This window comes from Mya arenaria, chromosome 11 (genome assembly GCF_026914265.1).
Source record: "Mya arenaria isolate MELC-2E11 chromosome 11, ASM2691426v1".
NCBI lineage: Eukaryota > Metazoa > Mollusca > Bivalvia > Myida > Myidae > Mya > Mya arenaria.
In genome coordinates this window covers 23949343-23976252 of record NC_069132.1, presented here as the reverse complement: position 1 = coordinate 23976252, position 26910 = coordinate 23949343, and the positions used below count along the sequence as shown (strand labels likewise).

The 26910-nt window shown below is 37.0% G+C and overlaps 1 protein-coding gene across 6 annotated transcripts in view; it reads left to right on the top strand.

The window, feature by feature from the left end:
- Positions 1 to 3185: 3185 nt before the first annotated feature.
- Positions 3186 to 26910, top strand: part of LOC128209682 (ubiquitin carboxyl-terminal hydrolase 34-like) — a 65395-nt gene continuing 41670 nt past the window's right edge. For 2 of the 6 annotated variants that reach the window (XM_052913833.1, XM_052913829.1), the window contains exons 1-35: positions 3186 to 3374; positions 4016 to 4103; positions 4526 to 4680; positions 6546 to 6781; positions 7467 to 7517; positions 7716 to 7865; positions 8225 to 8292; positions 9009 to 9201; positions 9704 to 9762; positions 10553 to 10615; positions 11006 to 11084; positions 11456 to 11548; positions 12135 to 12260; positions 12858 to 12987; positions 13210 to 13265; positions 13512 to 13632; positions 13973 to 14238; positions 15252 to 15428; positions 16122 to 16232; positions 16673 to 16849; positions 17423 to 17553; positions 18383 to 18591; positions 18939 to 19075; positions 19679 to 19806; positions 20178 to 20366; positions 21483 to 21565; positions 22187 to 22341; positions 22751 to 22867; positions 23271 to 23456; positions 23868 to 24077; positions 24439 to 24556; positions 24884 to 25017; positions 25875 to 26063; positions 26314 to 26442; positions 26662 to 26787. In XM_052913833.1, the coding sequence (XP_052769793.1) occupies positions 3332 to 3374; positions 4016 to 4103; positions 4526 to 4680; positions 6546 to 6781; positions 7467 to 7517; positions 7716 to 7865; positions 8225 to 8292; positions 9009 to 9201; positions 9704 to 9762; positions 10553 to 10615; positions 11006 to 11084; positions 11456 to 11548; positions 12135 to 12260; positions 12858 to 12987; positions 13210 to 13265; positions 13512 to 13632; positions 13973 to 14238; positions 15252 to 15428; positions 16122 to 16232; positions 16673 to 16849; positions 17423 to 17553; positions 18383 to 18591; positions 18939 to 19075; positions 19679 to 19806; positions 20178 to 20366; positions 21483 to 21565; positions 22187 to 22341; positions 22751 to 22867; positions 23271 to 23456; positions 23868 to 24077; positions 24439 to 24556; positions 24884 to 25017; positions 25875 to 26063; positions 26314 to 26442; positions 26662 to 26787 (4683 nt within the window). In that variant the 5' untranslated portion in view covers positions 3186 to 3331. Of the gene's footprint in view, positions 3375 to 4015; positions 4104 to 4525; positions 4681 to 6542; positions 6782 to 7466; positions 7518 to 7715; positions 7866 to 8224; positions 8293 to 9008; positions 9202 to 9703; positions 9763 to 10552; positions 10616 to 11005; positions 11085 to 11455; positions 11549 to 12134; positions 12261 to 12857; positions 12988 to 13209; positions 13266 to 13511; positions 13633 to 13972; positions 14239 to 15251; positions 15429 to 16121; positions 16233 to 16672; positions 16850 to 17422; positions 17554 to 18382; positions 18592 to 18938; positions 19076 to 19678; positions 19807 to 20177; positions 20367 to 21482; positions 21566 to 22186; positions 22342 to 22750; positions 22868 to 23270; positions 23457 to 23867; positions 24078 to 24438; positions 24557 to 24883; positions 25018 to 25874; positions 26064 to 26313; positions 26443 to 26661; positions 26788 to 26910 lie in introns of all 6 variants that reach the window. The other 4 variants (XM_052913830.1, XM_052913828.1, XM_052913831.1 and 1 more) reach the window with 3 other exon arrangements.

Here is a 26910-nt window from a genome sequence, read left to right as displayed (position 1 = left end):
CTTACATTGTCAAAGGTATGTTCCAACGGAACAGTTTCCATATGTAAACGCACATCAGGCCCGTCCTGCTTAAATGGTCAGGGGCATGCTCCAACGGAACAGTCTCCATGGGTTAACACACATCAGACCCGTCCTGCTAACATGGTCAGGTCCACGCTCCAACGGAAATGTCTCCGTGTGTAAACGCACATCAGGCCCGTCCTGCTTACATTGTCAGAGGCATGCTCTAACGGAACAGTTTCCATGCGTAAACGCACATCAGGCCCGTCATCCTAACATTGTGAGGGGCTCGCTCCAACGGAACAGTTTTCATGTGTAAACGCACATCAGGCCCGTCCTGCTTACATTGTCAGGGACACGCTCTAACGATATAGTTTCCGTGTGTAAACGCACATCAGGCCCGTCCCGCTTACATTGTCAGTGGCACGCTCTAACGGAACAGTTTCCATGTGTAAACGCACATCAGGCCCGTCATGCTAGCATTGTCAGGGGCACGTTCCAACGGAACAGTTTCCATGTGTAAACGCACATCATGCCCGTCATGTTAGCATTGTCAGGGGCACGCTTGACCGGAACAGTTTCCATGTGTAAACGCACATTAGGCCCGTCCTGCTTACATTGTCAGGGCCATGCTCCAACGGAACAGTTTCCATGTGTAAACGCACATCAGGCCCGTCCTGCTTACATTGTCAGGGGCACGCTCGACCAGAACAGTTTCCATGTGTAAACGCACATCAGGCCCGTCATGCTAGCATTGTAACGGGCACGCTCCAACGGAACAGTTTCCATGTGTAAATGCACATCAGGCCCGTCCTGCTTACATGGTGTAAACGCACATCAGGCCCGTCATGCTAGCTTTGTCAGGGGCACGCTCCAACGGAGCTGTTTCCATGTGTAAATTACATCAGGCACGTCCTGCTAACATTGTCAGAGGCAGTTTCCATGTGTAAACGCACATCAGGCCCGTCATGCTAGCATTGTCAGGGGCACGCTCCAACGGAACAGTTTCCAGGTATAAACGCACATCAGGCCCGTCATGCTAGCATTGTCAGTGGCACGCTCCAACGGAACAGTTTCCAGGTATAAACGCACATCAGGCCCGTCATGCTACCATTGTCAGGTACACGCTCTAACGGAACAGTTTCCATGTGTAAACGCACATCAGGCCCGTCCTGCTTACATGGTCAGGGCCATGCTCCAACGGAAAAGTTTCCATGTGTAAACGCACACAAAGAAGCCACACGGCATTATTGGGTGAATTAAGTCTGGAATAATTTTCTTTTTTGACTCCGTAACGCACCAAAAATGATTATACATGAGAAGTAAAAGAAAAACTGCAATTTGAAACGTTTTATATTTTAGTGTGAAATCAAAACGAAACCCCCTAACAGCACATACAGTGTGTGTATACCACGTGATAAATTACGTCATATACGCTACGTCGGAAGGCAACAATTTGCTTAAAATGAAGTCTTAAATCAAAGAAAACTGTTGTTTCACAACACCATTTCAAATGAAACAAAGGGAAGTCTATGCCGCTTAAAGAGCCCCGCATTTGTTTTATTACCGAAATTTGATAAAGTCATTAGTTTCATCAAACACTTCGACAAACCTGTTTCCAAAATAATGTTTTGACAGTGCTCCGTCAGGCGGCCGTATTGCGAAACTGTATGGCGAAGTGTTTAAAGAATCTAAACTCTCAATCAAAATCTGGTAAAAGATCGAAGGCAGGGCTCCGTAAGCTGCGTAGACTGCGCTATGTTTCATTTAAAATGGTAAATAAAAAGTTAAGATATCTTTGTTTAAAGTCTTTTCAAATCAAGACATTGCCTTCCGACGTAGCATTTATAACGCAATTTATCACGTGGTATACACACACTGACATAGCAGAGGGCCGGATCAAAACTTGATGATACTACATACCCTGAAAGACATAACTGAGTCACTGAATTTAAAACAACCGAGTTGCAAATGTTTAATTTATTTTATCCAAGGAACGAAGTATGTTTGCCTTGGTATATTTGAATAATTAAGCTGTTTAGAACTCTTGCCCATTCTCAGAATATCCGTTAATGTTTTCGTTTAAGTATCATACAGGTTTCGTTGGAGAGTGGGCATGTCCGCTTATGTAATGTAGACGTATTAAGTACAACCATGTCTTACTCTGGATGCCTTTGCTGTTCAAAATACTTATCTAGTTTACATTCTGAATGCTTTATGTGTATTCAAACATATAAAAATATTACAAGATAATGCCTGAAAATTCCTTTTTAAAAGATGTCTTTTTTAGTCGAAAGGATACCCAAAAACATTTCAAAGCGCATCCTCAAATTAAAATATTCCCGGGGTGGTGGGAGCATGCCCTCGACCACCTGGGAAAGAGACATAACTTTGCATTTGCCACACCATTCATAAAATGCCATACTAGGGTATATTTAAAATTACAGATTGGTAGGATTTTATTCAATATTCATCTCCAATATAGAACGTCAAATCCCAATCGTGCGCCCGTAGGTTTCGGGCGGCGACGGTGGAAGCAATGTACGAGTGTGCCCCCCACCCCCACCTTAACACACATACCATCTGTTAGCCTGTTTCCAGCCCGTTTTTTGCGGTATTCTTTTGCCCAGCTTGTTAATGCAACAATACAACGAATGGATTCAGAATGCATAAGAAACCAAAGAAACGTGAATAGCAGTATAAACGAGAGCTGTCATAGAGACAGCGCGCTCGGCTATCACGCCGTGTTTAAGTTTACGAAACCACGGTGGATAACCGTACACCAGATATAGAAGCCCTAGCGAGACGTACAACACAATATTTGTTTTATTGATTGTAATCGTCAGGAACGCGTTTTGGTGCATCATGCATGGATCACTGTAGAATATTAGATAACATACAGAACCTTACTACACACTTTCTAAGTCGAGGTCTAAGATTTCCGATAATTGTTAAATAATTACAGTTGTTTAGAGTAATAGTGGTAAATAACCTTTGGTAGTGTAGGGCACAGTCCCTTACATACAAAGTTGTGATTTAGTATCTTGAATTTAGGATATAATATATTATTACGGCATTAATGAAATCTCTATTTATTATCTTAACCATTTAATTTTCAACTGAACAATAATAGTCATAAAAAGAATTGAAAATGAAAAATGTCGCAAAAATGACTTCCGGTTTAATCCAAGATGGCGGATAGCCATAATGAAAGTGAAAATACTCTTCAATGAAGAAAATTGATTTTCTTTCATTTTGAAGAAATACAAGTCATATATTCTGGATTAATTCGATTCCACATTGATTGCAAACCACATTGCACACATTCAAAATGTGTGACGTTTGCTCTGATGTCCTTGTCATCCTAGCAAATTGTATGTTCAATTTTGTCTTTCTTTCTAAATAGTAATTATTTGCAACAATATTCAATATACAAAGCATATTTGGTGTAAAGTAAACAAAAATGGCTTTGCACTAAACTGTTGTGACTTAATGCTATACTCTATGCATACATCTTGTTATATACTACTGATTGCAAACATGCCCGTCAATAGCGAAACACTATTTGTCAATAGCAAAATATGCTTGTCAGTTGTGTAACTTGCGTGTCAATCAGTGCGATTGCACCACTAATAAGGTCATTGTATTACTGACAACACTAGGACCGCCAGACTGTTAACATTGGGATTCTCAGATTTGCTTTTTATAGACTTTTGATCTTTATTTACATATCAGTGATTTTAGATTTCAGCTCAGTCTTATGGTTCAAATTTTGCCGATTTTTTTTACATGATACTTTATCGCTAATAACTGACAATCTTGAAATTAAAAAGGCCAATATTTAATCCTTCAGAAGCTCCAAATTCTAGATCTGTTTGCAAATAGTAGTAGTTAAAGCTTTACACAGTCATAAGAGCCCTGACTTGCACTATTGCCTTGGGACTTAAGGGACTTCATTTGATTATTGTAAGCAAGTTCTTCACATTGCATTAAATGGTGACATTTGTCATTTCAGTTGACTATCGAAGTCAGAATGGAGGATTTCATATGGACAAAAAGGAAATCCTGTCTTTTGTATTGTTTGGATGTCTTTGGCCCCAAAGGTATTATTACTTTTTATTTGAAACTGTTAAAACTGTCATATTTTACAAGTGTACATTCCCACAATATCATGTAGTTTAGTTATAACAACAATCAAACTATTCATGAAGTTGCTTTGCTGGTGGTCTGCATGGAACTGTTTTTTATTTTGTTCTTAATTTATTCGTTGGAATTGTAATAAGGCTACTATGATTCCTCACTGGTTTCTTATTCTAAAATCTACTCAAAAACATACATACCAGTTCTAACTTAACTCTTTACAAACAATTGTAACTTTTTAATACTGTAGCCATTTCATTTAAAGGCTGTGTTTGGGTGCCTTTTATGCCTTTATTGTTACAAACATGTATATTTAATGAAACAGGTTATACTGGTGGTCAGTTCAGTTAAAAAAGGAACTGCATTTATTGTTTAATTATTTCAGGCAATGTATGTGCTGCTTCAAAGATTTCCGAAACTTTGAGAAACTGAACAGTATGGTTCAAGACACTGTAAGTGTGGCCATACGTCTCATTCAAACCCTGCCAGAGGATAATGAGAAGGAGTTGAGGATAAAAGAAGATCCGAGCACAGTAACAGGTACATGTACCTATACAATGATTTGGGTTTTACAGCCAAATGTTGGGGCTGAAATTTGTCTCCATTCCAAATGTTGGAACATCATTGTAGGGTTTAGCCAGCTAGAAAATTTTGTTTTGGGCAATTTGATTTGAATTTGTATTCAAAGGAAATGTTAGAAATTGTTACTTAAAGTATTACTGTGAAATCATTTGTATGTGAGGGCTTGAAATTTCGTGGTTTTTTTGTTGGTACTAAGTCGTAAATTTGTGGATTTTTTTTTTCTCATCAGAACTGCGATCGTAAATCATCTGCAAAATCACCATACGCCAATCTCATGCTATGTATCATCTATGACATTTACTGCTATGGGACCATGTGCCAGTTAGCGCAATTATTGCTTGATTGGTAATATAAAAGATGCACTCACATCAAGGATATAAAATGCTGAAACCATTAAATGTCAAATAAATGTTTTTGCAAACTGAAAAAACACACTAAGGGTAATTGGTTTTGAATAAACAATCATAAAAGATACCAGTAGCAGGAAGATATAGACACAGGAAGGCCGGAAGAACAACATTAAGGGCGACTTCATGTACTGTAAATGTGTCCATGTTCTGTTCTCATATTTATAGTGCTTAGTATTGTATTACTTGTTGATAATTATTCATGTTAATATGTAGCTCATATTTCTATATCAATTTCACCTGAATTTCATTCAATAAATTATTATTTTACGTTAACTCGTAATCTGTGCATTTTATATTAATGCAGCTCAGAAATAAACTACTTGATTTAAGAAACAAAGTCAAGTGATGGCGTGCAAACACACGAAGTTAATAATCAGCATGTTTTATATGTATTGCACGGGAGGTTGATAATCAGCTTGTTATTATGTTGCAGCAATGTCATTTGAAAAAAATTGAATGCATTTCTAATAATTGACTTTAATTTATTATCATTGACGTTAAATAATATAAAACATATTAATAGTGATATTATCACACAATGATTAGGTACTTAAAAGTTGTATATCACCATCATGTATATTCATGTGAATACATGTATACCCTTTCACATAGACAGCATGATTTTAGAATTAAAGATCAAATTTTCATTGGTATCTTGAATTCATCGATAAACCAACCCACGAAATCCACAAAAAATAATGTCCCTTAAATATTTATGTTTTCACAGTATAAGGTTTCAACTACCAAATATGTGAAGTTTGTTTGAATTCATAATCATACTTAAAGTTTTAATCAAAACAAAAGAAATATTTGATTGTCAGGAGGGTGAACATTCTGGTATCCATGAGGGCAAAAGAATTCTTCCAAAAAAGGACAGGGTGCAGCACCCTACGCTAACTCCTTCGCTAAAACCTAACATTCTATTCACTAATGTTTAATTTGCAGTTTTATTTAAAACTCTCTGAAAAAAAAATGATTTAGAAAATGATTTTAGCAAGAAATTGAACCAAAGCAAGCTGGCAAAATTCTGAAGAAGTGCTAGTGTGATCCATGGATATGCAAGATTGCTTTTCTAAATTTATACAACTTGCACATACCCAGTAACAAAAATGTGATAAGTTCTTAATAAATCGTTGATTTTTTACCATGAACTATGGTAAAAAAATTAGCACAAGCCTGCAGGCCCAGCCCTAGTAAAATGCTCTTCAGACTGGCTCAAATTATGGGTAGTAAATAGCCTGGCTTGTTAAATTATTTATACCAACCAAAAGTTTAATTATTCGGCTTATTTATACAAAAGTCTTATTTAAATGACTGCCATGTACTATAGATATTATCTTATTCACTATGTCTTTTGGGGCATTTTGTACCTTCTTGTCACAGGTCTTCTTATGTTAATTTCAACTTCAGTAGACAAAGAAAGCGCAATAGATGACAAGAAGGAGCCGGATAAGGAGAAGCAGCTGACGGGAGAAGAGGCCGGGAGTGGGGTTGATGATCAACCAATGGATAGAGAGGAGGAGGAAGAGGAGAGAGATGACTGGACAATGGATGAGAAAGATAAACTCCTGCAGTTCATAACTAAAGTGTTCCTCATGAACTTCCCCTCATACATAGCCTACAAACATGTTGTGCATTCGTCACTCGAGGTAAGCAGTAGGTTTTTTATGAATTCAAGCTCTTCTCGATGTTAATGTAAATTAGTGAAAGATCGTATAAAAGAAATCGTAATCATGTCATCATTGTGTTAATTTTAAGTTTTGCATTTATGTTAGCATGAAAATTAAGATTACAGTACGGGCTAAATATTCCATTTTAACATACGACCCACACAAGAAGGGCACTTTTTAATTGGGCCATCCCCATCTTTTTATCCCCTGCTTAACCAAAGGTTCATCACTCTGCAGTAGTATTTCATGTTTCGGTTGGAATATTTCAGTGACGCTTGATTTTCATTTTATCTACTTTGCCTAAGTAGGCAGGGGATATCAATTCAACAAATATTTTGTTAAACTTGGTGTAGCAAATACAAACTGAAACCTCTCCTTATAGAATTTATGCATTTTACCTGCCTTGGGTGGGTTTAACAATGGAATAGCCCTAGCAATAGTCTTATTGCTTTTTCCACGCATACTATACTTTAATGGGTTACATTTATATATTGGTTCATGTATGAAAAAAGTAAAAAAAATCTGTTTTATTCTTTACAATAATGAGTTTGTACGTGCGGTACATGTGAAATATGTGAAATGTTTGCTAATGTTAATAATGATTATAATATTAACTTAGTGAGCAAGTTATTACACCTATTCATGACCTATTTGTCTATTTCAGGAACTGTCCCAGCAAGAGACAAGTGCATTGAACAATTACTGTGAAGTGTCTGTAAGTACAATCACATGCATAAATATACAAGTATCTATCATGGTCAACTTTGAATCTGTCATATTTTGACAAAAACTTTCTAATCTCAGTGTAACAATGCTGTACATCTCAAAGTATAAATAATATATACACTGATACAGACAATACTAATGAGCTGTTTATTGCCTACATACATGTTAAGTTAAATGTTTATCTCAGGATCCTGAGGTTCCCTTGTTCCTGTTGCGCAATGTGTGTTTCTTTTGTGATACGAACGGCATCGGTGCTCTCAAACTCTGCTTCGAGAAGGCGTCCCCGGAGACCCTGCCATTCAACTTTGCTCACACACTTATAAATCTGATTGCAAATGTAAGTACTTTAATTTAATTCACATCTTACACAATATTATTTCTTTTTGATGTATTACCCTCTAAAACATGGGTTTTTTTTCCTCTTAAGACCAATATTGTAGACTGTAGACTGGGGATAGGACACAAACAAACCGTCCTCCCCCTTCCACCAATGTCTACATTATTTGTCCATGTTTTAAAGATGTAAAAGTAAAATTATGTTCATGATTTCTCATTTATGATACAACTAAATACTACAGCGACAAGCCCAGTGGCCAGAACTTATCCCTCATATGACAAAGTACACTCGCAAATATAGAATACTATAAAAGTGACCTTTATAATTAATGGTAAGATCAAATTTTTTATATTTTTCAGCTACGTCTATGGATGAACATACCAACTGTGATGCAATACATTGTTCCACTTAGAACAGCTGTGATAAGGTATACATGAACATGTACTTTAATCATCTGTCGCAACTAGTTCACTGCTGGTTTAGATAGTGCTACTTTGTAAGTCATCAAAATACCAGCCAACCACCAGTAACAATGGAAATGGGCATATATTCTGGAAAAAAACAACATTATAAATATGTAGAAAAAAGAATATAAGTTTACATGTAATAGAGCAGCTACTTAGTTTAAATTTAGGGTTTTAGCTTACCGTAAGAGTTATGGCAGGGTGTTACACTCTGTCCCTTTTTGGTAGCACCCTTTTGCCCTTATGGAGAACAGTATGTGCAACCTTTGGCCTTTGTAGAATTAAATGCTTAAGATAATCAAATACTTTTTTGTTTTGATTATAACTTAAAAAATGATATAGCTTTAAATATTTGGCAGTTGAAACTATAACTTCAATTAAGCACAATTCCTTATATTTTCATTGAAATTCATAATATTTGAATTCTTAACAGCCTGGCAACATGAGTCCTTTTCTTCTTTAGCACCCTGTCCCTTTTCTGCACTACCCCACACTTTTGAAAACCTGACTAAAACCCTACAATGTATCTAGAAATTGTTATTTCACACTCATTTTTGTACATTTTCACAAACATCAGACAAGAATAGCCCAATGAAAGGACACTGTCACAACATAAATTGTGAATAGAATAGTGTTTTATTTCTGTGAAAAATGTCAATTAAACCTTTTTCTTTCTCAGATATATGTGCAAACTATCAGATAAGGACCTGCGTATGGCAGGAAACCGCAACATGACAGACCTGATGTGGGCGGCAGTGAAGGAACCACTCGAGACCCACTTCCAGTTTGACCGGGACGGACTCGACCTCGCGTTCAAATATTTCACATGTTCAACGTTGACGATAAGACTGGCGGGAATTAACCAGATAAATGTATGTAGTTCACTGACTTCAAAAATGTTGATGTTTGCTTGTATGCTATTTAACTTTTGCACAAATGAGCTTCACATTGATTTCACTTACATGACTGTATTCATACAGGTTTTCACTATGTTTGAAATGAATGTATTTTTGTGAACCAAATATTATTGTAGGTTGTATGCGATTATTCTCCTCAGATTATGATTACAATTTTTAAATAAGGCCATTTTGGGTTGATTTCAGAAAGCTCTTTAAATTTATTTTTTGAAAATAAAATTTTATTTTTTCTGTGCATATTATTTATCCTAACATTTTATCTATGGTATAATTCGGTAGACTGTCATATAATGATATATGCCTTTTACTTCCGTTAACATGGTGCTCTTGATTGACTGAAATTTTAAGGTTTAATTTTCATTGATATTCATTTACATGTACATAAAAGAATGACTTAAATAAACTATTTTCATTGTATATGACTCGTTTCATTTGATAGCCGCACTGTATATTTCAGAATCAGATCACGTTGTACAATGATAGCTGTAACAATGAAACTCTCATGGATGCAGAAAGGTGCGTAAAATTGCCATGACTTTCTTTGACTCTTTTTGTTTATCCTAAGAAAGTTTCTTGTAACATCAAATATTATTATCTAGGGTCGTCCCTGATAAAAAACCCAACAGCAACACGTTTTCAGTGGCTCAGCAAAGGCTTTTTCAATTGTTAAGTAGGTGGGGAATGTTTTTCTTAAGACTGAGAGTGATGCCTTAAAGCCAACCTGTCTGTTTTCTGAATTTTTATATTTACATATAAAGAAATAATTTACTGGTTGCATTAGGACTCGTGGAAGCTTACTATTTACCTACTGCCAGATAGAGAAAAGTGTTGATAACAGAGATAACTTGTTCAAAAGTATGTTTACTTAACCTGTAAAAGTAAAGATAAACATTTTAATGTCAACAACTTAAACTGTAACGTTAACACACTCTGCCACAATTGTAAATTACCTTTGAAAATATCTGTACTATGGTGCAGTGGATATGGCCTCCGACTGCAGACCCAGTGTAATCAGGAACACTCGTAACAAATAAAAATAAAAAAGCATTTATAAAGAAAGCATTTATAAAAATTTATCAAATTTTCCTTTCATCGTTATTGGACAAGTAACTAAAACTAGCTGATAAAAAAATCCCAGCCACCCCTTCATTAGCGCTTCCACAGCCTTAATTGATTATTTAAACAATATAAAGAAGCGCCTGTCAAAAGCGCATGTCAAAAACCTATGAACAACTTCAAATATCCATCTTGTACAATTAATAATCAGCATAAATGACAATCTGTTTACATGTTGTCAAATTTATAGATATACGTCACAGGGGGAAATGAGGTCTTCAGGTGCATGCACAAATATCGGTGCACAACAGGGGTAAAATAACAAGTTGATCAATATTATTTAAGATCTTTGTCGGCCATTTAGGATTACATAAAATATCATATTTTTATATCGCTTTTTAAATTAAAAATAATATTTCAAATATTTACGTTTTTAAAGTGAACTTGTCAGGCCACTTCAAAAATCAGTGATGGCGTTTAGTAATATCATAGAAAGTAACATGTAAAAAATATTCCTGTGTGATTTGAACAATGATAATAAAATATGTATAAAAAACAAATAATTCAAATGTTTAACAGTAAAATATGTATAAAAAACAAATTATCCAAATGTTCAACAGTAAAATATGTATAAAAAAACAAATTATCCTAATGTTTAACAGTACAATTTGTATAAAAAACAAATTATCCAAATTTTTAACAGGGAAGGAAGACAGCTTGCAAAGTGGCTGATAGACAGCAAGATAATTGAGCACATATTTGGCCCAAATCTTCATATTGAGGTAAGAAATGTACGGTCGTTCTGAGTGACGTTGTTGTTGAGCATATACTCAGCTCATATTCTCATATGAAGGTTGGAAAGGTACAATACACTCAGTATTTCTGTTATATGTTAGGCTGTTGCTCTTCACATTTAGAGAGTCACTCTCTGTTCATATTTTAATATTTGCAATAGTGTCAACTTATTGACTTGTTCAAGGTCCTGTGTATCATGTCAAGAAAATGAAATACTGACTTGATTCATTTTCAATAGTTTCTTTTCCTAAACATTGTTTGTAGTGTTCTAGCGTAAAAGATTGAAGATGTTAATGCAAGACCGAGCTTTGACTGTTGTACATGTATGTTACGATTGCTTAACTGTTGTCTGTTTCAGTTAATCAAGCAGAGCCAGATTATCCTGAATTTCCTGGCTATGGAAGGGCAAATCACCAATGAACACATTGACTGCATTTGGGCAGCAGCTCAGGTATGCAGTGCACGTTTGTCTAGTATTTAAAAACATGTGGTCAAAAGTCTTATATTTGCTTTATCAGAATAATCACTGTCAAATAAGTGTATCTTTTGAGAGATTAAAGAAATATATTAACAGTTGCTTTGGTGTTAGATTTATGAATATTTTGCTTGTTTGTTATTCAAGGAAACTAAGTTGAGGAATTGTCATAACTGTTGCAGTTAGACTCATGTAATTCTTTTGTTACAATCAAAGTTGTGCCAAAACTATTTGCATGAACACAAAATCACATTTTGCCCATAGTCAAGATTTGAAGCTTGTGCAAAATAAGACACATAATTAAAATATTTACGCTAAACACATGAATAACAAGTGCCTGTGAGAGTGAGATTGGTCTTGTTGTGTCTGCCTCACACCAAAAATGATGTAGGTTTGAGCCCCACCAGGGGTTCATTCTTTTGGCATCTCATAAAGGGGCACCATTACTGGTTTCTACCCAGGAAATGGACACAAGTGTGATTCAAATGGATAGCTTACAGCTGCCGTCATGAACTAAAATTAATTAGTAATTTTAACCGAAAGTAATCTCGTGTTTTTACAGTTGAAGCATTGTGGGAAGCAGGTGTTTGAGTCTGTGATACCTCTAATCAAGAACCTGGAACTTCCACCCGTCCAGCATCTTCTACGTCTCGTATCCAGCATGGACATAGCTGCACACACTGAGTCGGTAAGATTCACTTCTCACACCTAGTCCTGCAGTTGTAAGGTTATCTTATTTTAACCTGTAAAGAACCTGAAACTTCGTCTATCCAGCACCTTGAGCTATTTTCGTATCCAGCATGGGAAAAATGGCTCATACCAATTCTAATTGGTCTTATTGGCAAATTATGAAGTTGATGGGAGGGAGAAGTTTTATCTAGTGTCTTGCATGGAGTTTACATCCCATAGACACCTTGCATGAAAGAAAAGGGAAGCATTAACTCAGAGCCTTGACATTCATGTACTAGTCTATGATATGATTTTTCAAACCAATGTTTGTCACATGAATTCCCCTACAAAGGTCATCCATTGACAATCAGGCTGTTTGTTTCCTACCATTCAACCCTACATAATGCAAGGTAAAGACTAGCTGTAAGTTAACTGAATGACATCATAAAGTAAACTATTGATTATTTTACCAGTTTAAAAAATTTGTCATCAGTTAACCATTATGCAAATTTTTGTCACATTGAACATGTTTATTAACCTCAAGCAGAAAAGAAATCCTAACTGTCATCCTAATATTGAGAAAAAGTTAACATATATCAATTCATATTGTTTTTAGACACTGTACCTTGCGAGTGCACTCATCAAGTGTGTATGGAACGTGTGTGCCACATCCCAGAACCAACCATCACTAATCTCCCCACAACAGGGCTTCCGACAGATACAAAACTCTGAAACCTCCAACTGTGGTAAGACCATGCTATTTCGATTCAATGATTATAGTCATTGCTCATATAGTTTTTTCAGATCTTCAAAGCTTTAAAAACTATCAATGCAACTATACCTGATAAAAATTAAAACCAGAAAACTAGGGTAATGACCTGAGATCCATTTATTCTTAGAGAAAAATATAAAATAATTGCAGTTGAATATAGCAGATGAATAGGATAAAGAATTGATTTGTTTTTCAGAGAAATCCAAGTTGTCTTGTGATGGTAAACATGAAGTTGGGGAAGTTCATAGAAAGGTAGGGTATAAGTTATAGTTACTGCAGTATCTTCCCATGTCATTGAAATTAAATCAAACAAGCTAGATGCAGTGAACATTTGGGGGAAAAACATAAAGATGATGTAAAGGAAGGCAATGAAGCATCGAGTGTTAAATTTTAAGGAATCCTAAATGTTGTTTCTACAACAACAAAAAGAAAATGAAACAATTAGAAGCAAATACCTTACACGGCTATACAGTAGTTTAACTCGATGAACTGTTACAGGAGCCTGGCACTCCTGAGGGTGGGGATAGTTCTGGCCCAGGAGAGGGCCGACAGAGGCTGAGGCGCCCTCGACAGTCTGAAAGCCATTCAGAGGAGGGGGACAGCATTGCGGACAGTGATGGTTGGTACATTGTATACCATCTTCATGGGTATTTTCCAAATGTACCAGATTTGAAATAGTTCAACATATCTAATAGAAGATTTATAATCCTTGCTCTGGTTTAACAAATAGCATATGAAAAGTGATGTGGATAGAGAACTTGTGTTTTTTAATGCCCACACCTTGTTGGAAATATGTTTGTGACAATTGTACCTCGACAAAGGTCCTGATTTATCAAATTCTGGCATTTGCTTGTGTTCTTTTTGTTTGTCCATCTTTACATGTTTGCATGCGTAATTGATCAACTTGATTTTAAAGCTTTTATGTTGAGTATAATTATACACACAACTGACATTTCCAGAGGAGACAACCAACCACGATGATGAAGTCATGTCAGGGGAGGGGTGTGGCTGTTGTCACCATAGCCCACCTCCTGGGGGAAGACATGCCCACCATGAACTGCACGAGGAGGATGCTGAGGGATGTGGCTGTCATCATGGTCACACACCCTCTGGCCACGCTCACCACGAGCTCCACGGGGAGGAGGAGGGGGAGAGTGGAGAAAGTGAAAGCGAGGAGATGGAGTCGGACGAGTCCAGTGAAGGTCTGGAGGGGATAGACCTTGGGGTGAGTGGTTTATGTTTGTACTTTGATTTGAAGACATGTGTTAACCATGACAAAAGGCAACGGCAGAGCAATCAACATTGCTCTTGCTAAAATGGAAACAGGATCAAGGTCATGGTCATTGTTAGTAAAAATAGAAAAATGGTTTCCACCCAATAACTTAAGTATGTATTGATAGTGATGAAACTTAGTGTATAGGTAGTTTATGTGAAGAGCAACTTGGGATTGCTATTGACATGGTCTAGATCAAGGTTACTAAAAATAGAAAAATGGATTCCGACCTATAACTTCAGTTAAGATCAATGGCTATTAATTAAATGATGTGTAGGTAGCTTATGTGAAGGGCTAGCTTGGGATTGTTTTTGAGGGAGTTAGGGTCAAAGTCACTGTTATTAAAAATTTGAAAATCGCCCAATAACTTCAGTTAGGATTGATGGATAGTGATAAAACTAGTGTAGGTAGCTTTTGAGTGGGTGGGGTCAAGGTCATTATTATTTACAGAAACATGGTTTCCGTCAAATAACTTTAGGATTGATGGATAATGATGAAACTTGGTGTGTAGGTAACTTATGTAAAGAGCTGGCTTGGGATTGCTTTTGAGGGGGTTGGGGGGGGTTAAAGATCAAGGTCATGAAACTGGGTCTGAATTTTGCACCGAAATTAAACACAAAAGATACTTTACTCAATTATTTTTCAGTTGTGTTTCTTTTTCATAAAAGTAAAGAGAAAGGATTCTGCTCATACAAGAAATTGATTGGCTATTATTTCTTAATGTCCTTATGAAAACCCTGGTTTTGTTGCATACGATTCTTCTAGTTAAATATTGTGGTGTGAGGTTTGACTAGGAGCTCATGGTTAGGGAAAGTTGATCTTCAAATGGTTTAAAGGGAATAATATTGTTGTAAACATGCATGAATTCAAAGGAATTCTCAAGATCATATTTAACAACCACTGATATATGGATTAAAAAAAATAATTGAATTGTGTTTTACAATAATCCTCCTCTACGTTGACAGGCCTATCAGCAGCAGGCAGCCCTAGAACTTCATCGAGCCCACAAACACCATGGGCATCATGTGCACAAACATGCACATGTTGAGGCGGACACCTCGGATGAAATGGACGAAGATGCTGAATCTGATTTTCTTGACTCTGATGAGGAGGAGGAGGTCATTAAACATTCTAAATATAAGGTAAGAGGGCTGGCACGCTTAAACATGCTTAGTAATGAGTTTGTGTAACTGTGGATGAAGTATACAGTGGTAAACATTTAATAAATTTTTGTCATTCTACCTCTCTTCCGAGGGTTTTCTTCTGTTTCCTCTCAAACGTAAAAGATAATACTTTCAACATAACAACAATCGAGGTCAACAGAAATGTTCTGAATTACCGTAAATGACTGGGTATAAGACGATAGGGGGTATTAGACGCAGGGAAAAAAATCTGTGAAAATTCCGAGAAAAAAACTTTTGATCTATGTTTTTGGTTAAAAGACGCATAGGAAAAATGTCAAAATCGTCCAGCATTTTCAGCCACCATGTTTGTTGACAGTGACAAAAAATTTTTTTTCGTGAAAATGGCGATGGTTATCTTTAAAACCATACTGAAAAGAGAATGAAAAGTTAAAAGTAGCATAAAAGAGCAGTTGCAATTGCATGGCATGCAATTTTCTCCTCCAAGTATTTGGCAAATACTGCTTATAGGTGTAACTGTGTTAAGGATTCCGACATGTTTAGGGTTATTTATTGTAAGGTATCAGCAAGTAATTACCTTCCAATTGATACGAAAATTATATGGGGTCACTAAACATCAAAATTGAACTATATTGTCAATGGAGGTATTAGAGAACTAGCTTAATTGTGGGTCGGATTCCTTAATCATTGTAGGGTATGAAGGGAACCGTTGTGGAGGAACACAGTGACGAGGAATCTGAGTATGAGGATGATGAGGAAGAGTACCAGCAAGATTTGCTCGAACAACAGGCCAGGATCTACGAGGTAGTGTTTAGTGTACCATAGGAGTACCAACAACTAGTGGGCTAGCACAACAGGCCATGATCTTCTAGGTAGTGTGTAGTGTGCTATAGAAATACAAACAACATGTATGCTAGCCTAACAGGCCTGGATATACCAGGTAGTGTATAGTGTACTAGATGAGTACCAGCATCATGTATGGTAGCACAACAGACTAGGATCAATGATAAAGTGTATAGTGAGAAATGAAGATGAAAAAGAGTCCAAGACACACATACAAGAAAAACAAGGAACTGTTTTAGCTAGACTGGTAACTAATACAGGACATAGTCTACCAAGTATTTGAAGCAATCACAACCAGCTGTTGATGACTTCATCTACAAAATTGCTATGAATATAAGCTAACTGAACTCATGTTTCCTTGTATAGGGCATTTCTTTATTCATTTTTTATTCCTTACATAGGCCCAACAGTTAGCTCTTCGACACAAGAAGCAATTGGAGATACGTCGGAAGCAACAGCAGCAACGAGGAAAACGGGGAGATACAAGCACCAAGAGAGTCACGCTGGTCAAACCAGGCAATGTGCCGACTGTTGTACAGGACAAACATTCCCACCCGCAGTCTCCAGTGGAAGCTCATGTGAGTAGGCTGTGTAATTTCTGAGTATCTTAACAATTGTTGGTCAAAAAGCTCAAAATTTGCTCATAATTATGTAGGAACACTTCCATTTTTTTTTGCAAAAAAGATTAAATCTGAAAATTGTTGAAAACTTACATGTTTTGCTTGCATGGCTTTTAAAAAGTACACCTAGTGCCATTGATGTGTGGACACGTACTAAAGCTTTCTTCACAGTAGGTTGGTCCTTGATTGACATAGATATCCTTGAAATTCAAATTTTCCATGACTCCATTAACATAAAGGGCTGCAACCACATCCAAATATAACATGACCCCCATGGTGAAACGTCAGTCACTGATAGTCTATGTAAGTGTTAGCCTATAATATTCTTCATGCCATTGGCAGTTGTTAAGAAGGAAGGGACATGAGCTTATAGACACAGAAGTATATTGGCAGATATCAACCTATAAAAAAGCAGTATTTATTTGGTTGAAATTACATTAAATGACAGTGATGTGAGCATTAAAGACTTTTCTGTTATGCGTTTGTGGAAAGTCAAGTTCTTTCCCCATCTGATTTATCCCATTATTGCAGGAGTCTGATGTGACATTATCTGACAGTCCAATAGACGCTAACAAGGGGAAGACAGTAGCCAGCCATGAAGATACAGAGGTCTATGACTGTACACACATCACCAAGACCAGGAAAAGACACAGACACACAGGGTAAGGAGGGAGTAACTACCGTTACAGGACTGTTAAGTACATTGATGTAATGCAGAATACCCAAACCATACTGTTTCTCCAATTATTGATTAAATGATTGACCTAGCATATCATCAATGTCTATACAATCGCTGTGCCAAGGAGCAATATTTATAAAACTTAGATCAATTTTCAACTAAGTAAGCAAATATGGAGATACATGTAGGTAATATGTGCATGTGAATATTTTATTTAAAAAGGGTAAAAGGGATCCAAAATACTCCAAAACCAGTAAATTCCATTAATTTCATACTTCATGATGCCTTATGAATACATCCCTATTTTTGGATAGACATACGGTATATATGGGCTAGTGTAAAATAAGTGACATCAACATCAATAAATGCAAAGCAAAAGGGTAATTTATCTGGTGAATGAAAAAATTGAACTAAGGCATGTACCAAAATTGTTAACCATTAATAGGCAAAAATACTGCTGTCAAATTAAGATATGACATTGAACATATATGCAAAACACCAGGTCCATCCATTCAGATTTAAATGTTAGTTTTTATCTGGCTGTTATTAATTGAATTAGCTATATACTTCAAGTACTATCATGATGGAGGTAAAATCAGACACATTTTCAGGTCAAAGTATAACTAATGCTCTATATAGTTTAATTAATAACAGATAGTAGAGAGCTTGTTGTTTCCAAGAGCTGGGTACCGCAGTGAGAAGATTGTATTTTGTTGTTTCCCGGAGCTGGGTACCACAGTGAGGAGATCGTATTTTGTTGTTTTCCAGAGCTGGGATCCAAGTGCAGATATTGTATTTTGTTTTTTTCCCAGAGCTGGGTACCGCAGTGAGGAGATGAGGAGTGCTGATGAGGGAAGCTGCCACAGTTCGCGACTCAGTAATAAGTCGGAGAAAAACATGGCTGACTTTGATGGTGAGGATCTCCTCAGTGATGATGAGCTGTCGCAGATCAATGCACATGCCCATCACTTCGGACACCTGTCATCAATGGCGTCAATGTACCACACACATATGCCACATGGTAAGGAAGGTTTTTTACAATGGAATGAATATTGTTTTCATGATTTATAGTTAGTGTTGGGAACCATATTGTTAACTATGACAACTTCTGAATGTATAAATGAGGAAATGGGCGGCAATTATACGAAAGCAAATTACGAGAGAAAAAAAAATGGTCGATAATAACCAAATACAATAAATTGTCGTCGAATTAAGTAAGGCCAAACTCATCAATTTTTTTTAATATAATAGATCATCAGAACATCACTATTTATATTTCAAACATATGATGTTATTGTTGTCAACATTTAGCTTTTAAAAAACACTGGCTCAATGTTAAATATCTGTATTCCCTCTTTCCCCTTTCAGTGATGAGCCAGCGTCCCAGCCAGAAGGAGCCCCTAGTTCACAGCAGTACAGTGGCCACATGCGCCGACTTCAATTTTGAAGATGTGTGTAAACTGGGAAATACTCTGCTGTGGGACCTCGTACAAGATGATAAGGCTGTAAGTACTGCAAATCAATCAAATTTAGCAAAGGTTAAACAACTTAGATTTTTGTGGTTATTTGCCAATCCATCAGTAGTTGAATTTTAAATCTACTGAAGTAACAGTTTACTGATGTGTTCCAATTCCTAAATGATGTAGTTGCAAATTTTAAACCTTGCAAACTTGGCCAAAACCATCAAGTCCAGAAAGGAGGGCCATGAGAAACTAAAACATTCTACATTAGATATTAAATGATTGTTGATTTTTAAGTTGACTGTTAAGTTTTTACAAAAAAATATGGGTATTGTCAAAGTTTTTGTATTGTTGTTATTATCTTTAGCATAGTGTTATTTTTTCATGTTGCGCATTATGTAGCAACTTTTGAAGATATTTACTTGGAGTGTGTTACTGATGTTGACAGTGGCATTTGTGCGAACAAAGTCCCATCATTATGAATGACAGTTTGATGAATATGACACACAATCAACTTAGAAATACAGAGAAGCAGTGGGTCCTGTATTGAAGCTGTGTACGTTATCACTATATGGTCATAAAGTCTTTGGTAGTGAAAATCACAAATTGATGAAACAATGATGCTAATAAATTCTTACATTGTTTCAGCCCCTTTTACCAGAAGGTTTAGCTGTAGATGCAGAGAAGGTTCTACATAGTCTAGTGTGTGTGTGTACGGACAGACGCATCAAGAAAAAGTTCATAGAGGCATGCATCGAAAACCTTGCAAACCACAGGTAATTCTTACTGAAGTTTTGTTTTTTATAGTTCCATTTATTTGTTTTTCCTTCTTGTATTTCTATCCTCTGTAGCAAGGACTGTATATAAATAACCTAAGAATAAATTTGTGGCAAGCTGACATTAATGGTAACATTATTGGGATGCTTAACCTGGAGTATATATATTCGTTTTGGGCACAAATTCAATCTGTATTCTTTCCTGGTCAAAATTAGTGCAATGATCTCGGCCCTGCATCAGTGAAATGGCCATATCCATTCTTATTGCAATTTACAAAGGCAAATAAAAAAATGTAATCATTCAGGCTTGTTCATCCAAATTCAAGCTTAATATCTTGGAGGAAAGTTTAATAAATTGTGTTCATTTTCAGATCAGTTGTAGTGTCTCTACGCTTGTTGCCGAAGATCATCTACTCGTTCCAGCAGTATCGCAGTGAATACAGCTGTCACACGATAACCCAGTGGGCGGAGCGTGAGTTCCGCATGATGGATCACTTCTTTGTTGACCTCGGTCACTACACTGAAACTTATCGCCAGCATGGAACTCCAAGCACCTCACTGTGAGTAAACTTATCTCAGTATACACTACTCCAGATTGCTAGGTGCTTTTTAGGGATTGCCTAGTTTGGTCATTTTCTTAGAGTTAACATTGAATTTGAATATTTTGTTATGATTCAAATCTGCTGCCTTGAATGATATGTGACAAAAAAAGTCTCAAAATGAAGCAATGTACAGTCTTTTATTTGAGCTTAATTGTAAAGACAGCTGTGAACTGATATGCTGTCCATTTCTGTGGTAGTAATTAGTACTTGGGTGTTCTTTTTGAGTAGGATGTTCCCCTGGTGGGACTCAAACCCACAACCTTTTAAATGAATTGTGGACATCTATCCCACTCCAACACTCACAGCTTGTATCTCACCCCTTTAAGTTACTTTTAAAGGGAAGAGTCTAATGACTCAACTGAATGTTAAACTTTTTGTTCATATTTATATTGATTCAGGAAAAAAGCAAGGAGTGTTTAGAATGAACCATCATATATGTATTCAAATATTGAACTTCAGATCATTCAGATTTGATATGGTCTGTAAACTATGTATATCTTGCCATTAAGACTTGAACAGTGCAAAACTCATAACTTACATGTATATAATGGTATGTTCTGCATACCAATACCTGTATGAAAGCAACAGCCTTCATATCACTGTCAGACTGGGAAAGTCATATCGTATACACACGTTCATGTAACTTTTTAAACAATCTTGAACAAGTTGTAAAGACAAGAGTCCTATTCAGCTGGACCACAGAAGAGCATTACTTAACAAAGGAAATGGTCTGCCTTTTAAACAAAGCAATTAAAAATGAGCAAGGAAGGTTAAACCATGCCTTCTTAAAGTCCACATGGTTAAAGAGTTCAATTCAGATAGATTGAGATCTTCTATGCAACACCATTTTAGTCCTCCGCAAGCCTGCTAAGGTTTCGTCACTGGGAATAATGAAGGGCTGTTGACCCCCTTACATAGAACGACAGGTCTCTGACAGCCTTAGATAGCCAGCCTTCGTCTGTGGAACTGGAACGTGAATTGACCCCTTCAATTGTGCTGTTGCACATGAGCTGCTACGGAGTATTACGGAGCAAACAGCTTAAGCAACCTACCCTTTGTGTTATATATCTCCAGGTACAGTCACAAGGATGAAGTCCAGGTGCGACTCATGTTCCTGGCCGGAGTTTTCTCCTCCACCTGCTCCACAGACAACTTCCGTAAGTTTTACCCTAATATTGAGGACTAAAGGTACATTTGAGTATTAAAGTAAATTTCTCTGCAACCTTTCACTATTTGGGAAACTAGAGCGTTTTTTTTTTTTACTTAATCATATCTTTGCCAGTTCAGTTATTGACATCTGAAAAATGTGTATTTGCAGTGATTTCCTTTTAAAATGGTTTAATAGTTATGCACCAGTCAATTGTAACCACGGCCCCCCCCCAGGTTCCGGGGAATAGCCGGGACTTTGACTTTCGGTCCAGCCAACCCCGGGTAAAATCCCCGCCCGGGGACGAACTGCTGGTAAAATCCCCGCTAAATGCCCCCGCACCCAAGGGACCTTGGTAAGGCCAATTCCTCGCTATTTTGGGCGCGAGGAAAAAACCACCGCATTCACCCGGCACTGCGGGGCCACCTGGAAGGTAAAAACACGGCCCTTTTCCTCGGCTATCCCCGGTATACCCCCGGACCTGGAGGGGCCGTGTTTACAATTGACTGGTGCATTAAGTTCAGCTATTTTAGGTGGCAAACACCATTTTGTAATAAAAACGGAACATGCAAATAAATGTTTCATAGTTTCAACAATGTCATACTGATAACTCTTCATAACCATGTTCCAGGCCTAAACCTGGACCAAGTAGACACCTTATGGTCATGCCTAGCCACTGATGCAAAGTGTTGTGACGACTGGCTTAACTGGGTCCTCAACCAGGCAAAGAGTAAAGACCATCACGCCCTAGGCCTTGACACATTTAAACACCTCTTTTTGGAGAAGGTATGTTAAGGGATGATTCTTGAACTGATAACTCTGCAAAGTGATAGCCTTGTTGTGGTTGACTCTGTTAGACGCACACTATTTTTTGTAACTTTGGTTTGACCATAACACAAATACCACTTAAGATATAAACGTGAAACTGTGTACTCATGCTACCAATAACAATTCACACATTGCTTCAATAATAATTCTTGAGTTATGCCCTTGGATTGTCATCAGGGTGTGGTCTGCCATGAATTAGGTTAGAAACTCTTCCTCCTTTATGTACTTTATACACCGAATGTCATGCTTGTATCGAGAGATCTGTCAAGCTAGGAAGAAATGATACTATTACTTCTAAACTTTGTATGAATTTTGTTGGCCAGTCATTGTTATAATCTCATATATATGTTCCTTGTTTTCATATCAGATGCCAGGCCTTCGCCCAGAATCAATGAGCATGATAGGGTTGACACTGTTCCAGCAGCTGTCCAATCTCTCCCGCATTGCCAACGCCTCAAGTGATAATACCCTCCCAGAGGACAAGGTGAGTTTAGTTGGAATGATATGCTGTGTATGTTATACATGTATGTCTGACTAGTTTAATTATAGACATAAACTATTCAAGTGGTATATTTAAGTTGTTAATTGTTTAAGTAGTATATGTAAGCTGTAAACTATTGATATTCAAATTTTCAGGGGTTTTAAACTTAAAAGAGAGGGTAGAATATGCTTGGGTCTGCAACTATATTTGAAAAACATATCAATGAAAGATACTTTTAGTTTTGTTAACCATATCTGAAAAAAATGAGTATGGAAATTACTTACAGCATTTCTCACAAAGCATACCCAAGGATAGAAAATGAATTAAAAACAGACCTGAAGGATGGAATGGATACTTGACTGTACTAAAATAGATTAACTTAAGACATACTACTCGTCCTTGACAGATAAGTGGCATGGAGCAGTTATGGGAGATTGCCCTGCGTGCGTTGAACTCGGACGTGAGTGTTGCAGCAATCCAATATGTGAATGGCTACTACATCGGGTTTGGAAATGGTGTGCTGGAGAAGGAGGAGGAATTCGTTCACAGATGCATGGGCAGCTTGGTACGCGCGCTGGATAATGTCCAACAGGTATGGTTGTTGGGTAGAAACAAGAACAAGTTTATATCAGTTATTAAAATTATTAACACAAGAGTTTGTACACAGCCTGCTTTGTAGGCTCAAAAAAGTCCAACAGGTAGTAACTGTTTATTAATTCATTGGAGACCAGGGATGAGACTTTGTTCAAAGTCAAACTTTTCCTGAGTTTTTAATGAGTTGAGGGAGAAGTAGTTTTCACTGAATTTATGGAAATAACTTCCTATTAAAGAGAAATTTTGCTTAGATAAAGCATTGGACGTGTTTTTCATTAGGATATTGTGGCTTGGTGCTGGTGTAATTTTTTTTTGTAATTTGGTAATAATGTTCAAGATGTTCACATTTGTACACATGTTCTTTCAGCAGTTCCGTTATGATAAAATGAGAAACTTTTTACTACTCTAGGAGCCTGAGACCTGCCTGATGGTGATTCAGCGGGGCCTCACATTGATGCGAAACCACCTGGAGGTGTTCAGGAAGAGGTACGCATTTCACCTGCGCAACTGGCAGATCCGAGGGAGTGGCAGCGGCATCATCAGTCACCAGCGAAGCCTGCTAGACAAGCAGTCAACACTCATACGTATCTCACTTCAGCCTGCTGCACTTGGAGAAAAGGTTGGTTGTAGTCTATTCTTTCATGTTAGTGAGTAATTGTTTTGAAAACGTAACGACATACTATCCCTAGACAAGCAGTTCTCTTTGAGAGAGGGTTTGTAATTGAACAGGATTCTCCAACTTTGTGTGAGTATCTTGATAAAACTTTCTTTCAGATCAATCGCCTTATCCAATCAGCGCAGTGTCTCTTTTTTAAGGCTAATATAATTATGAAAACATTGAATGTAAAAGACTGCTTGTCCGAGCTACATAAGACCATATACTATGCTGATATACTAATGGGCTTTCATGATGACTTTAAGGGACTGATTTTACAAGCCTGCTAAAACGGAAGTTATAACAGTGCTAGTTTCATTTTCAGACAATGATGGAGATGTCCTCTACCGATCTCATCGCAGAGTTACGAGCGGAGGTGAGCCATTGGTGGGAACAGCTACAGCAGTCCCAGATAGCCCAGCAGAGGGAGCCACAGGGCATAGGTACATTTGTCTACACTATTTTATATTCCTGAGATTAAAAGCTGATACCAGATTGAAACTCTCTAGTCTGTTTCCTAGCTAGATACTTGCATCTTTCGGAAAGTCCATGACATGAAAACCTATAAATATATTAATATGTCAGTAGGTAAAGATATGCATTATCATAGCTAGAATTTGATTAGCAAAATAGCAAGAATTTTATTAGGACATAGGTTACAAAATGACTTATAAAAGTTGTGTAAATACATGTATATATCTTTTCACAATTGTAAGAAAGACTTCACATTTACAAATTTGTACATGTAGTTTTTTCCCCCACTGTTGTAGGGAGTAGTCTGTTGACTCCAATCCTGGGGGCCATGCTGGGTGACGGGCCAATCCGGATGATCACGCTCGGTCAGGAGCTTACATGTGAGCTGGATGAAAAATCCCTTGCTGAGATGCAATTTAAAGATGGACAGGTAATGTGCAAGTTGTCATGGTAACTGTGGGAGTGTTTATAGTTTGTATAGACAGAGGATATACCAATTACAAATGTACGCATTTACAGTCAAGAAGATGCCCAAAAAATAAATTAGAAATCCTCATGTTCATGTACATTAAGCAGTCATTGAAAAATCTAATCTCTGTCTTGAATGTGTCTGAAAAATAATCCATTTGATTGTAATGTGAGTATAGAAAAACATGAGTATGTTATGTTATGTCTATATAGCATGTTTTGGTTGCCATGTTCTGTTCATATAAAAATCTTTTTTTAAATACAGCCACTTTATTTTTTTGCCTTTGGGAAAAAAAAAAATGCAATAAGTGTTTTCAAACTCATTGCGTGTATACCAATTGATAAATTGTGTCATAAATGCTACATCGGAAGGCAATATTTTGATTTAAAAAAATACTTTAAACTAAGAAATCTTCCCTTTTTCTTCACCATTTGAAATGAAACATAGCGCAGTATATGCCGCTTATGGAGCCCTGCATTCGGTCTTTTACCAGAGTTTGATTGAGAGTTTAGTTTCTTTTTAGTTTCTTAAAACACTTCGACAAACCTTTTAACAACGGAATACTGTCAAAACATTATTTTGAAAACAGGTTTGTCGAAGTGTTTGATGAAACTAATGACTTTATCAAATTTTGGTAATAATATAAATGCAGGGCTCTGTAAGCGGCATAGACTGCCCTTTCTTTTATTTAAAATGTTGTGTTAAAGAAAAGATTTCTTTGATTTAAGTCTTCATTTTAAGCAAAATGTTGCCTTCTGACATAGCATATATGACATAATTTATCACGTGGTATACACATTGCAACTGTCTGCTTTCAGATTGTCCTGGTGTCCGTTGGTGCAGGCAGACAGACTCGTAAGATGGACGGCTCTATCCCTTCAGCCAGCTTACCGGTTCCCCCAAGGGAACGCCTTCCAATGATGCTCCTGAACCAGGAACCACACTTTGACCAGCTCTTCACCATGTTGGAGAGATTAAGCAGACTTGACCTTGGGGCACTTAAGATGGTAAGCCATTTATGACTTAACTTGGAGATGATCTTTACAAGAGAAGACGCACAAGAAATAGTAACTTTTCCATACCATTGAGATTCAGAGCATCTTTGTGCAAAACTCATAGACTGGAAGTACCCTGACAAGGTTTAGATTTGTGTAAAGTTACATCATACTGATTAAATTTATATATATCGTAGCTTTAATAAACTTAGGCTATGACAGCAGCTATTGTGATTGTTCTGATGTTTGAATGGAATTTCAGGAGAGCCAGGAACGTGTTGGGCTGCAGACCAAGGCGACAGTTCTCTCCCGTAAAGTCTGGGAGCTGCTCATGTTACTGCCGACCAACACTGACGTCCTGAATGGCTTTCGCAGCATCACTCTACATAATGTATGTACTTACTCTGCTTTACCTGCTTAGTGCTATAAAGATATGAATTGTACGTTATGAAATTTAAACTATTAAATTGTTCTGTGTAACTGAAAAAATTGACAATGAAATGTTTGTCATCTATTGGAAGGGTTCTTAGCCTTTTATAACTGTAACAGTAAAAAAAGGCTGTAAAAAATTAAACTGAGGTAGTTAACTTATGAGCATTGCTATTTTCAGGGATCGACACCGACTCCAGACTGGAAGAAGCTCCTAGATCCTCACAGTCCCCACCGACTCATGTATTCCTTACAGATTGTTGAGGGACTGTCCCGGGTCTCCAAAAACAGGCGCCATAGGTCTATGGTCAGTGATTTTGTATTTAAAACAAACACAAGAATTATTTGATTGACTATTATAGTTGGCATGTATTTTATTTGAAAATATGGTCATTGATTATGGACTTTTTTGTTGAAATGACCTGGTAAA